The sequence below is a fragment of the Schistocerca serialis genome, chromosome 3, assembly GCF_023864345.2.
Source record: "Schistocerca serialis cubense isolate TAMUIC-IGC-003099 chromosome 3, iqSchSeri2.2, whole genome shotgun sequence".
NCBI lineage: Eukaryota > Metazoa > Arthropoda > Insecta > Orthoptera > Acrididae > Schistocerca > Schistocerca serialis.
This window is the reverse complement of record NC_064640.1, coordinates 731,613,145-731,626,083: the sequence shown is the minus strand read 5'-3', so window position 1 is coordinate 731,626,083 and position 12,939 is coordinate 731,613,145. Positions and strand designations below refer to the sequence as shown.

Sequence of the window (12,939 nt, the reverse complement as noted above, 5' to 3'; positions counted from 1 at the left end):
CTGTAAAAGATAAACGCGCTCCTCTATCAGCCAGTGGCGTATATAAAATTCCGTGTACATGTGGTAAAGTTTATGTTGGAACAACAAAAAGAAGCGTAAATACACGGCTAAAAGAACACAGAAGTCTTTGCGGATTAGGAAAAACAGATAAATTGGCTGTAGCAGAACACGCTTTTCAGCCAGGAAATCATCAAGTGAAGTTTTCCGAAACAAAAATTTTATCTACGACAACGAACTATTACCCACGGCTTTGTAGAGAAGCAATTGAAATATATAAACATAGGGATAATTTTAATCGGAAAGAAGAGACCATGAAACTTAGTGATATTTGGACAGTAGCACTACAGAATTGCTAGACAGTTTTATCCGTGACGAGATTACGATCTATAGTTAAGTTTTATCTCTGACAAAGGTTATCTCTGCATATCACGTGTAACTCTGGTCACGCCCACTTTCTACGATACATAAGTCGCTCTCAGACGTCCAACCCGTCAGTCGGCAAGACTCACCGGAGGAGAAACACCCCTCTGAAGATGTCCAGCACAGCTCTGGACGAAACGTTAGGAGCTGAAGAGTTTCATGGACCACGACCTTACATCCCGGAAGGTTTACCAGAAGATAGGAGGAGGTTTACTTGGAAAAGGCCAGGTGATACGGGAAGATTTCAGTTAGATTACATTGTGGTCAGACAGAGATTCCGAAACCAGATATTGGATTGTAAGGTGTACCCAGGAGCAGATATAGACTCAGATCACAATATAGTAGTGATGAAGAGTAGGCTGAAGTTTAAGACATTAGTCAGGAAGAATCAATACACTAAGAAGTGGGACACGGAAGTGTTAAGGAATGATGAGATACGTTTCGAAGTTCTCTAAGGCTATAGATACAGCAGTAAGGAATAGCTCAGTAGCAGTGCAGTTGAAGAGGAATGGACATCTCTAAAAAGGGCCATCACAGAAGTTGGGGAGGAAAACATAGGTACAAAGAAGGTAACTGTGAAGAAACCATGGGTAACAGAAGAAATACTTCAGTTGGTTGAGGAAAGGAGGAAGTACAAAAATGTTCTGGAAAACTCAGGAATACAGAAATAGGAAGTGCAGGGAAGCTGAGACGAAATGGCTGCTGGAAAAATGTGAAGACATCGAAAAAGGCACGATTGTCGGAAGGACAGACCCAGCATGCAGGAAAGTCAAAACAGCCTTCGGTGACATTAAAAGCAACGGTGGTAACATTAAGAGTGCAACAGGACTTCCACTATTAAATACAGAGGAGAGAGTGGATAGGTGGAAAGAATACATTTGAAAACCTCTACGAGGGGGAAGATTTGTCTGACGTGATGGAAGAAGAAACAGGAGTCAATTTAGAAGAGAGAGGGGATCCAGTATTAGAATCAGAATTTAAAAGAGCTTCCAAGGATTTGAGGTCAAATAAGGCAGAAGGGATAGATAACATTCCGTCAGAATTTCTAAAATCATTGGAGGAAGTGGCAATAAAACAACTGCTCACGTTGGTGTGTAGAATGTATGAGTCGGGCGACATACGATCTGACTTTTGGAAAAGCGTCATCCACACATTTCCGAAGTCAGCAAGAGCTGACAAGTGCGAGAATTATCGCACAATTGGCTTAACAGCTCATGCATCCAGGTTGCTTACAAGAATAATATACATAAGAATTGGGAAGAAAATTGAGGATATGCTAGATAACGATCAGTTTGGCTTTAGGAAAAGTAAAGGCACAAGAGAGGCAATTCTGACTTGGCGGTTAATAACGGAAGCAAGATTAAAGAAAAATCAAGACACATTCATAGGATTTGTTGACCTGGAAAAAGCGTTCAACGATGTATAATGGTGCAAGATGTTCGAAATTCTGAAAACGTTGGGGTAAGCTATAGGGAGAGACGTGTCATATACAATATGTACAACAGCCAAGAGGGAATAATAAGAGTTTATGACCAAGAACAGAGTGCTCGTATTAAAAAGGGTGTAAGAGAAGGATTAGATTTTCACCCCTACTGTTCAATCTGTACATCGAGAAAGCAATGACGGAAATAAAAGAAAGGTCCAGGAGTGGAATTAAAATCCAATGTGAAAGGATATCAGTGATGCAGTTCACTGACGACATTGCTATCCTGAGTGAAAGTGAAGAAGAATTACATGATCTGCTGAATGGAATGAACAGTCTAATGAGTACGTAGTATGGATTGAGAGTAAATTGAAGAAAGGCAAAGGTAATGAGAAGAAGCAGAAATGAGAACAGTGAGAAACTTAACATCGGGATTAATGGTCATGAAGTAGATGAAGTTAAGGAATTCTACTACCTAGGCAGTAAAATAACCAATGACAGATGGAGCAAGGAGGACATCAAAAACTTATTAGCTATGGCAGAAAAGGCATTCTTGGCCAAGAGAAGTCTACTAATATCAAATATCAGCCTTAATTTGAGGAGGAAATTTCTAAGACTGTACGTCTGGAGTACAGCATTGTATGGTAGTGAAACATGGACTGTGGGGAAAAACGGGAACAGAAGAGAATCAAAGCATTTGAGATGTGGTGCTACAGACACATGTTGAAAATTAGATGGACTGATAAGTTAAGGAATGAGGAGGTTTTGCGCAGAATTGGAGAGGAAAGCAATATGTGGAAAACACTTATAAAGAGAAGGGACACGATGATAGGACATCTGTTAAGACATGAGGGAATGACTTCCATGGTACTAGAGGGAGCTGTAGAGGGCAAAAACTGCAGAGGAAGACAGAGATTGGAATACATCCAGCAGATAATTGAGGAAGAAGGTTGCAAGTGCGACTCGGAGATGAAGAGGTTAGTTCAGGAGAGGAATTTATGCTGGGCTGCATCAAACCAGTCAGAAGACTGATAAAAATGCCATCCTGCTACCTTAGACCTCGAGTACTGTGAGGCAGGTCCACTATACCCAAGATCTGCATGCAAGGCCCGTTGTAGGACCAAAAAGTCTTACACTGGCATTCCATGTAGGTCTGGCCTTTCTATTGTTCCACCACATTTTATCCTGTGCAATTTCACCATGAAACATTAGTTTTCACAGTTCTAATTGATTACTAAAAGTATAGGCATGAGAGTGTGCTAGAGCAAAAATGTGTAACTAATTTTGATAAAATCAACGTAATGCATCAATGTTTTTCTTTGGAATTAGCAGTATATTGCGGAGCTATAAATTTCAGCTTAGACTGGAAATACAGGGTGTGTCTTCTTTTTTATTATAAAACTATTTATTCTGCACGTTGCATACCATGCTCGGCAACTTCAGCTTATTTTATTTAGTAAATGTTCTCTTTAACAAGGAAAGGCATTTATGTGGAATATTTTTCAGGTGTCGAAAGCAGCTGAGCACTGCATTTCAGCTATTGGAAAATCACTGCCTCCTGAACAACTCATTAATGTAGTTTGTCCATTGATAAAAACAGGAGATCTTCCAATGAATTTGGGAGCTATAAAAATATTAACTCGTGTCATTGAACACACTACGCAAGATATTTTAGAACCACATCTGAAAGAAATAATGGAAAGTCTCGTCAAAGTGAGTGAATTATTTCAGTAATTAAGAACAAACTTAAACTATAATTACTATTTAACTTTTGTCATCTCTAACAGGTTTCATTGTCAGATAATAGTCTTTCGATATTTGGCTGTATGAGGTCTTTTCATGTGAGTTCAACAAAAGGGGGAAAAATAAATAAAGAAAAAAATACCCATCCAGCTCCGGTGCTCATGTGTCGCATGCCTAGCCCATGCAGCTGCCAATCATCCCCTCTGTATTCATATCCAGCACATCTACTGCCTTCCTCCAAGCAGCTCTATACACATGCCCAACCCCACCCACTTTCCACCTGTTTCTCCCGCTCTTTCATTTTATTTGAAATTTATTACATTTTTAATACCACGATAGTGCAGAATGATACTTCATAATATTTTGAAAATAAATTTAAGTTTTCTTTTTTCATTTACCATCCAGTTTATGGGAAATTTGCTGATTAAGTACTCTGAAGAACACATTGTATAACACACAAAGGTAATGGAAGGCTACCCAAAATAATCCTGAAAGCATTAGCATCTCAATTTAAAGTCATTTCACAGACATTTAGCGGCAAAGTAAAAAATTGAAGAAGAAAATCACTAGGGTGTTTTGTCTTGTGTGCTATGTTAAAAATTTTAGGTCAATTTTTATGAGTTTGTCTTACAGTATCTGTTGTTTCAAACGTATGTACAAATAATTATTAAGAAATATATGTGTTCAGTGTTACTGTTCTTAATAGTGAATAATATTTTGTTTAAAAACAAAGGGAGGAGTGGTAACTTAAGTCATATAGTGGTAGGGTTCTATCTTTTGTTATTATGTCACTTAATGAAGGCAGTAAAAAGGGATATACAGAAGTTAAAACTTTGAAAATTATGGGAAAATGTAAGAAAGAAAATAAGAATTGCATTAGATGCTGAAGTGCCAGAAAATTCTTTTCATATGGACTTGCTGCTTGATATGCAGGAACAGTTTTCACCAAGTTAAAAACTGCAATAACTGGCTGCATCAGCATCTACCTTGGTAAAACATTTGAAATACTCTTGCAGCTCCCGACTATTAGCTGTACCAAAAACTGAATATTTTAAAGAATAAGGTTTCTGAACAGAAACTAGCCTGAAAAGAGATGTGAAGCTTAAACCTTAGATAATTGATTTAGTAAATAGATTTTATGAACAGGGAAACCGCTGGTTTTTGTAAAAGTTGTGTGAAATGCATTCCAATTTTAAAAGTGAATATCCTGGAGGGGGGGGGGGGGGGGGCAGTTTATTTTATTCTGGTCAATCTGCCCCAAAGCTTGTATTTCAGCCAGTGCTAAAGGTACCACCACTCAGTATGTTTCTGCACCATTCATTAGAACATGCATTGAATTTAATCAGTGGGTTTCAACAGAAACAAGACAGATGATGACACATTCTGCAGACATAACAGATTTTATAATGAACCTTTCATGTAAATTGGAAAAACTTGTTCCACGCTCTTATTTTGCAAAGTTTCAGTCAAAATATAACAACGTGCTTAGGGTCAATTGCATAAAGCAGTCCGTCTTAGATTAGCACAAAAAATGAACTCAGATCAAGCTGGAGTAAGAAATCAGCATTTTTATAAACGTTCATCTCAAATTATATCACCCTGAACTGATATCATCCATGATTAACACACTTTTGTGGATCAAATCAATTTCAACTACAGCTGTAAGTTTCCCTTGTGACGGTACACACAACAACAGGTTCTGTTGTGCTAATACAAGTTGAAAAAATAATAAAGAAATTGTTGTTAACACAAGATGTGTCAAGTAAATATGTGAATATGACTCCCTCACTGCTGAAGTTCAAATAATATTTTCAATCTGTGAGGCTGTGTTAAGTAAGTTACCTATGATTTATGTAATGGATGCAGATAATAAGTGATCTCATAATAACTCTTGGAGATAACTCATAATTAATGTGTTAATTTAAAGGCATTTCATAGACACTTAAGTGGCGGAGTAAAAAATGGAATTTAGAACTATTTGCAGACACCAGACAGTAATGACTGAACATTTACTACAAAAATGCTGTCTAGACATGAATAGCAGTAACTAAACAAGTGAAATTAAATTTTAACTGCTGAACAGATGCTTAAACTGCTGGCAACTGCACGTACATTGATGAACAGAAAAAGTAAACATATGTAAGTCAATTCATATCGATAACAGCTCTACTTAAACAGACAGTGCAAGTGTACAGTTCTGCCACTGTCTGCACGAATAGTTTCTTTAGTATTGAATAAAAATAACTTTAAAGCTTGTGAACTATTGGAGCTTTCATTCACACAGAAAAGCATCTAAATCCATTGCCAACAGTCTGCATTATGTATGTTTTTATCATGTTTAGCAAACTCCTGAAAACCTAATGCAAAGCAACAGTTGTTTACAGTTTGTCTCTGCAGTCAAATCAGCTGTGCCCTCTAACAGCCAAACCTGAGTGGCTTTAAATTATCAGCTGTCGAGTAGTGTATTATGTGCAATAATGGTTAAAAAATAATTATGACAGCTCTGTGTTTTGAAGCCACACCACCTAGCATTCTAGGCAGATGTGGTGGACAATGTTCTATGTAGAAGAACATTAGGCACTGAGAATTATGTTGTTTCTTTTCTTTTACTTGGGGGATGTCTTGACTATTTTAATCTTTTCGTGCTATGGGGAAGTTTGTTATGCTTATTTTCCACTGTCTTTACAACACAAACCTTTCAACAATAAATACTTTGTGTATGTGATGTACAATTTATTCCTGCAGTCAAAGCACGATAATCATGATAATAGATGATTTAGCAGTGTTGCCAAGCATGTCTCAGGGTAATTCAGATCAACACAGAACCTCATTAAGTTGATACAAGTTCAGTGTAATAAGGCACAGCGAAATTGTGAAATGGGTTCATTTTCTGAATTACGATCAAAATTGACCTCCAATCAATGATTTTTATACAGTCAACCCTTAAATGGTCATCTGATGTACACGTTGCCACAGTATCAGTGGACTTTCGTGAAAATTACTGCTTTACTACCCAGGAAGAAACCCAAGGTTACAGTTGGACATTTGACTCTTGCACTATACACCTATTGCAGTTAACCTCAGAAATACTGAGGATGAAAGATCATTTAAATGTCAGACCAGATGACACGCAACATGATACTTGTATGTTCTACAGAATTCAAAAACTATGCCAGATTTTATCAAAGAAATGTATTCATAAGCACAAGCTGTCATTATTTTAGTGATAATGTGCAAGCCAATACAAAAATGAATATAATTTGATCAACCTATCTCTCCCATCAAAATAGTTTTGAGATCAGTAATGGCTGAACAGTTATTCTTTGCAACACATGAAAAAAGTGGTTGTTAGGGTGTAGAGAGGACAATTAAAATGTTATCTCAAAAGGAATGTATACAAAGACCTATGTGAATCAGGCCAGTTTCAGTTTTGTAATATTACAATCACCAAAGCTATTGTACCATGGAATAGTCTGTATATCAGTCACCTTCAGAAGTTAAAATACTTTCAGGAACCAGAAGTATCCATAACTTTAAGCCACTGGATTTATTAGGAAAATTGGAAGCAAGTAGGATCTGTAATGATGTGAAACCCCTCTGGAAATATAATTTAAAGAATAAATTGAAATCCCTTTTGTGAGAAGAAAATTTGATCCTATCTTGTAATGTAGCTTGCAAATATTACAATTTGTGGTGTGTGGGATTATCACTGAAATAAATAAAATAGAAAAGATGTTACTGTTCAATTCACGAACCCTTCAGAATCATCACTAACATTCCATTGGCTCAGAGTCCATCCTCTATTCAAATAAAAATGTTGCTGTTTTAAATTGTATTATTTTTACACAGTGTGGTTAAAAACTGAATAAATCAGGAAGTTTTTTTATTTTTTATTTTCAACTTAATTTTTTAAAACTGCTCTTGGTTGAGCCAGTTTGTTTTATAGCTTTGATTAATTAAGATTTCTCACTTGCACCGTTATGGACTACACTTGTTGCCATTGTTTCCTTGGTGTTGAAATATTATTTATTAAAAAACATAACACTGAAAAGATTTTTAAAAAATACAAATGTTTGCGCAGAAACAAATTTTGTAGAAAAATACCTTGTAGAAACAGAGACCCCTATTTATTTTTATTTTATTTATTTCTTTTATGTAATATAATGCTGAAAACCAAAATGTAAATGTAGATGTTATGCTGCCTTGGTGAATTTGCTAAAAGGTGTTACGTAACTACCACTACGTTACATACAAATACAATGTTAAATGAAAAATATAATTTAGATTCATAATTTTAGCAAGCATCATTTTGCACCATTGTGGTGTTAAAATAGTAAAAACTGGCAAACTTTGAAATGCTACAGTATGAAAACAGAAACAGATTTGGTGCATCCCCCCCCCCCTCTCTTTTTCCTTCGTTGTGTACATGGTGAGTCAGGAGGAAAGGTATACACATTGAGGAGTGATTGTATTAGTGGTTGTGAACAACAACAAAAAAAACTTCATATAGACACATTCCCTATATTTAACACTACTGTTGTCTATTTCTCTTGAATAACTCGAAACCTGCTCCTTCCCATGTAAACATTTTTCAGTGCAAAATTAAACTATATTAAATTTCCTTCAAAAAAGGTACTATTTATTTTCTCTCTAGGGCTAATAGTCTGTGCTCGCGAAGAGAACATGAGAATATTGAAAATCTCACGCAATGTGTACGCATCATAGCTTAGGTAGCTTTTGTATGACAATTTGAGGTAGTTTCCTGCCTTAATAGACCACAAGTGCCCCTGTCAAGTTGCTCGTCACAACTTCCTGTACACTGCTGTGTTATGTTGTCAGCAATGACAATGTTTGAATAATACGAAAAAACAAATAACAGTGTATATTGAATGTGATCTATGTCGGAAACCATTCAGAATATGGCGTATGTCCATATTAAGTTTCTTGTTCAGAATCACCTATTATCACCCCTAAAAGTATGTACCCTCTCTCCTGACTCACCCTATATACAGAAACACAAATGGCCGAATGCTGTTTATCTCAAGCACTTAATCCGTTGGGGTGATAGATGGCACCTTTGTTGTTGTGATATTGTAATTCCATATTACAACAATAAGAAGCATGATTGTGTGGACAGTTGTTGAATATCATTGGCAGTAACATGGTGGTGGAAAGTCTTGAAACTTAGTTTGTTAAGATTTTGCTAATGACATGTATTGCATTATGGGGCCCCCTTGATGCACTCTTGTATCTTCTACTTGTCTCTGCTGAAATTGTGTGTTCTTCAAAGTGTAAAGCCTTACAAGACATTTGAACTGATGTTCTGCACTACTGTCCAAACCTATCGCCTTTGCATGGTTTTTGACATTATGTTGTATGAAAGACAGAATTTTCTGGTTTCCATATTATTTCAAACCTGGCATTTCTTTGTTCTATTTGTAAAACTTTTCCAATGTTATTCTGAAGTTATAATAAGCTTCTAGTAGAAGAACTGATTATTTTTTAACTCTGTGTTGTCCAATACAGAATTAAACAAAGTTTGTGTGATGTCTGTATGTAATAATTGTGGTATCACTTTTGAACATCTGCAATCCTTGTTGTTGCTGCCATGAATATGATATATAATATATTGTGAATGTAAGTAGTGAATTATATATAAAAAAACAAAGATTAGGTGACTTACCGAACAAAAGCGCTGGCAGGTCGATAGACACACAAACAAACACAAACACACACACAAAATTCAAGCTTTCGCAACAAACTGTTGCCTCATCAGGAAAGAGGGAAGGAGAGGGGAAGACGAAAGGAAGTGGGTTTTAAGGGAGAGGGTAAGGAGTCATTCCAATCCCGGGAGCGGAAAGACTTACCTTAGGGGGAAAAAAGGACAGGTATACACTCGCACACACGCACATATCCATCCACACATACAGACACAAGCAGACATATTTTGGGTGACATGGTATTAGAAGGTAGTGAATTAGAAATATTGTGATACATTGTGTACATTTTTGTTATATGATGTGAACTGCTATGTGATAGATGTCAGTTGTAACACAAACATTCAACTATTAGGAAAATCATTAATGAGAAATTGGTATTTGTAAATAACTCTGCATCACAGGGACATAATCTTTTTTGCATTCATAAGTAAATGTCATATAATCGATCAACAGACCAGCAGGAATACAGGAAATGGGGGTTTGAAAAGTATCATTTACAACAGAGTGTATTCAGAGTTATGTTAAAAATGAAAATGAAATTAAAGACTTGCCTAGTTAACATCACCCAACATAAATATTATTCAGTTATATCATTAATTTGGGAGACTCACACATGTAACAAGCAAAAAAGTGCTATGGTGTGAAAGAAAGAGTACAGCCTGAAATAAAAACAAAATATCACCCCATACCATAAAAACAAAACATATAATATTTTGATCATTTCCAGATATTTACATTATTTTAGATAAATTTTAAGTGTTAACATTTCTAGGACTAATTAGCTACTTTATCTCATTTTTATTTCAATAAATAATTTGTTTTGTTTACAGGCATATGATAACGAAGAAAGTTCTGTGAGGAAATCTGCTGTATTTTGTATGGTTGAATTACACGGTATTGTTGGAGAGGCAGTTTTGCAACCGCATTTAGCTAGCTTAAACAATAGTAAGCTGAAACTTCTTCACCTGTATATCAAACGATCGCACCATGGTGGTTCGAGTGGCATCACTTCACCAAAAACCACAACGTCGTGAAACTTTTAATACTCGTTAATTTTGGCTTTAATGTATTCTATCATTCCAGTGCTTGTCAATTTTTTTAACGAAACAGAGTTTTCCAGTTATTAAAGCCCAAAAATAAACAGTATATTGCATGTATTTATTTTTCACCCATTAATTCCCATATATATTTCATTGCGTTGTTTTATAGCTACAGAAATTATTGTAGCACATATTTAGTTCAGTGTAATACATGTGTGTGAATGAACAGTGAACAGGAAGTAAGTAACATTTTCTGCCAACTGCCAATACTGGTAACAGGTGCAGATACCAGCAGTTAAATGTTTTATGTTAGTGGCTTTTCAACTAATTTGACAACCGGTGACAATATGAAACACAGTCAGTGAAATGACACACAATAATTGGAACCAATTCTGTTACATTCTGTATTGCTACGAAATATACAGGGTAATTATAATTAAAGTTAAACTTTCAAACCACTGTAGAAATAATACCACTGGTCATAATGACGTCAAATTGCAACGGAATATTATCGGAGAAGGGGGAAAACGTATGGCAGAAGAAAAATAAATACTTACAAAATGTCACAATAGATGGCGCTGTAAGCATTATAATTTAATAGTGGTCAATTACAAATGACAAATGAATCTCACAACCATTCCTAAGGTGTAAATTTGATGTTAAACAAACTGTACTACTCAGTGTGCATGGATGTATATATGTGATACTGTTAATTATGTAAGCTCATCCACCACGGCAAGGTCATATCACATCAGATGGGAAAAATCGGTTTTTAATTGTGCTGAGCCCAAAAACCGCATAAAAAGCATCACTCACATCAGTTTTTAATTGTCCTGAGGCCAAAGACCACATAGAAAGCATCAATCACATCAGTTTTTAATTGTCCTGAGGCTAAAATCCGCATGAAAAATCATCAATCAAAATCAAATCGGATTATTAATTTCCATTTGACTGGTGCAAAACATGTTCTATGCTGTCCACCGTTTTCTGCAACAAGTTGAAATTGAGAAACAGCATGTTCCACAACTGATCAAAATGTTTCTGGGGTCATATTCAGAATGTGTTGTGCCTTTAATGCAGCTATATTTGCAATCAGCACACTGAATGTAACATCTTTCATAGCCCCACAGCCAAAAGTCACTTGGATTAAGATCAGGTGATCGGGACAGCCAGGCTGTAGGGAAATGGTGGCTGATAATTCTAGCATTTCCAAAATGGTGCTTCAGCAGCTGATTAACTGGATTTTCAATGTGTTTAGATGTGCCATCTTGCATAAAAATGGTCCCATCCAAGTTGTTGCCGAGCTGGAATGACGTATTTGCGCAAAAGACACTCATAGTGCTTACCAGTGACGGTACAGGTGTACAAGTAACAGGACCGGAAGCACCTGTCTCTTCGATAAAATATGGCCCTATGACAAATGATGCCGTAAACCTGCACCACACAGTGACCTTTTCAGGATGAAGTGGTACTGATTGATTTGCGTGTGGATTTTCCATTGCTCATATTCAATAATTCTGTGTACTGACATATCCTGTCAGATGGAAGTGGGCTTCGTCTGTCTACAAAATCTTCCATGGCCAATCATTGTCCTCTTCAGTGCGAGCAAGAAATTTTAAAGCAAAGGTCTCTCTTGCTGGCAGGTCAACTGGAAGCAACTCATGCACATGGGTAATTTTGAATGGATAGCAAAGAGGGATGTTTCGTAGGATTTTACACACCGTGCTCACAGGTGTGTCCAATGTTCGAGCAATTCTCCGTGCACTACACATTTGCACACCACCACCTGTCTCCTCCTGCATTGCTGTGGCCACTGCTTCCACGGACGTTGAGTCAATTCTTTTCCTCCCTTTACCACGTTGCACACCAAAAGAACCCATCTTTTCAAATTTCTGAAACATTTTCTCCAGACCCACAGCAGTCATTAGACCAATGCCTTTTTTCAAACCCTTCAGTGTCCGGAACTTCTGCAAATAGTGATGTGTACACAGTCATCATTCTTGTAATACAGCTTTACAAGAAGAGCACGATCCTGCATTGAGATAGTCACTGCGTACGTCGCAGACGCAAAAGGAAGAAAAGCCGTGTACCCAGCATGTGTATACCAACATCTATGGGTTGTGCGCATGCCAGTTGTTTTCATTTACGTATCCTGACACATACAGTCCCATCTATTGATAAATTTTCACACTATTTTTCCTCCATACGTTTTCCCCCTTTTCTCATAACATTCCATTGCAGTTTGATGTATGTATTGAGGAAACTTATAATTCTTTACATAATATCACGATTTATTTTGGGTGTTTACTCAATAGACATTTGCAGTAAGACATATCTGAAATTATCTTATTTCATAGTTATTCTGGGGTTGACACATCTTCTGCCCATACCTTATTCCATTTGGCTGTATTGTCAGCACTGTATTTTTTTGACAGATTTAAAGGGTTAAAATTAAGTGAACATAATTACTTCATTTGCAAAATGTGTGGATCATTGGTCTCCATAATAATCTTTCTCTACTTATCTCAAGGAACAGTAAATTTAAACACAAGTAATGTTGGAAGTAGTTGTTGTTTCTCAGTTATCTCCAACA

The 12,939-nt window shown here is 36.4% G+C and overlaps 1 protein-coding gene across 1 annotated transcript in view; it reads left to right on the top strand.

The window, feature by feature from the left end:
* Positions 1-10,452, top strand: part of LOC126470591 (CLIP-associating protein 1-A-like) — a 252,097-nt gene extending 241,645 nt beyond the window's left edge. Inside the window, 2 exon segments of the mRNA XM_050098545.1 lie at positions 3,350-3,556; positions 10,137-10,452. Of these exon segments, the coding sequence (XP_049954502.1) occupies positions 3,350-3,556; positions 10,137-10,340 (411 nt within the window). The 3' untranslated portion in view covers positions 10,341-10,452.
* Positions 10,453-12,939: the final 2,487 nt, after the last annotated feature.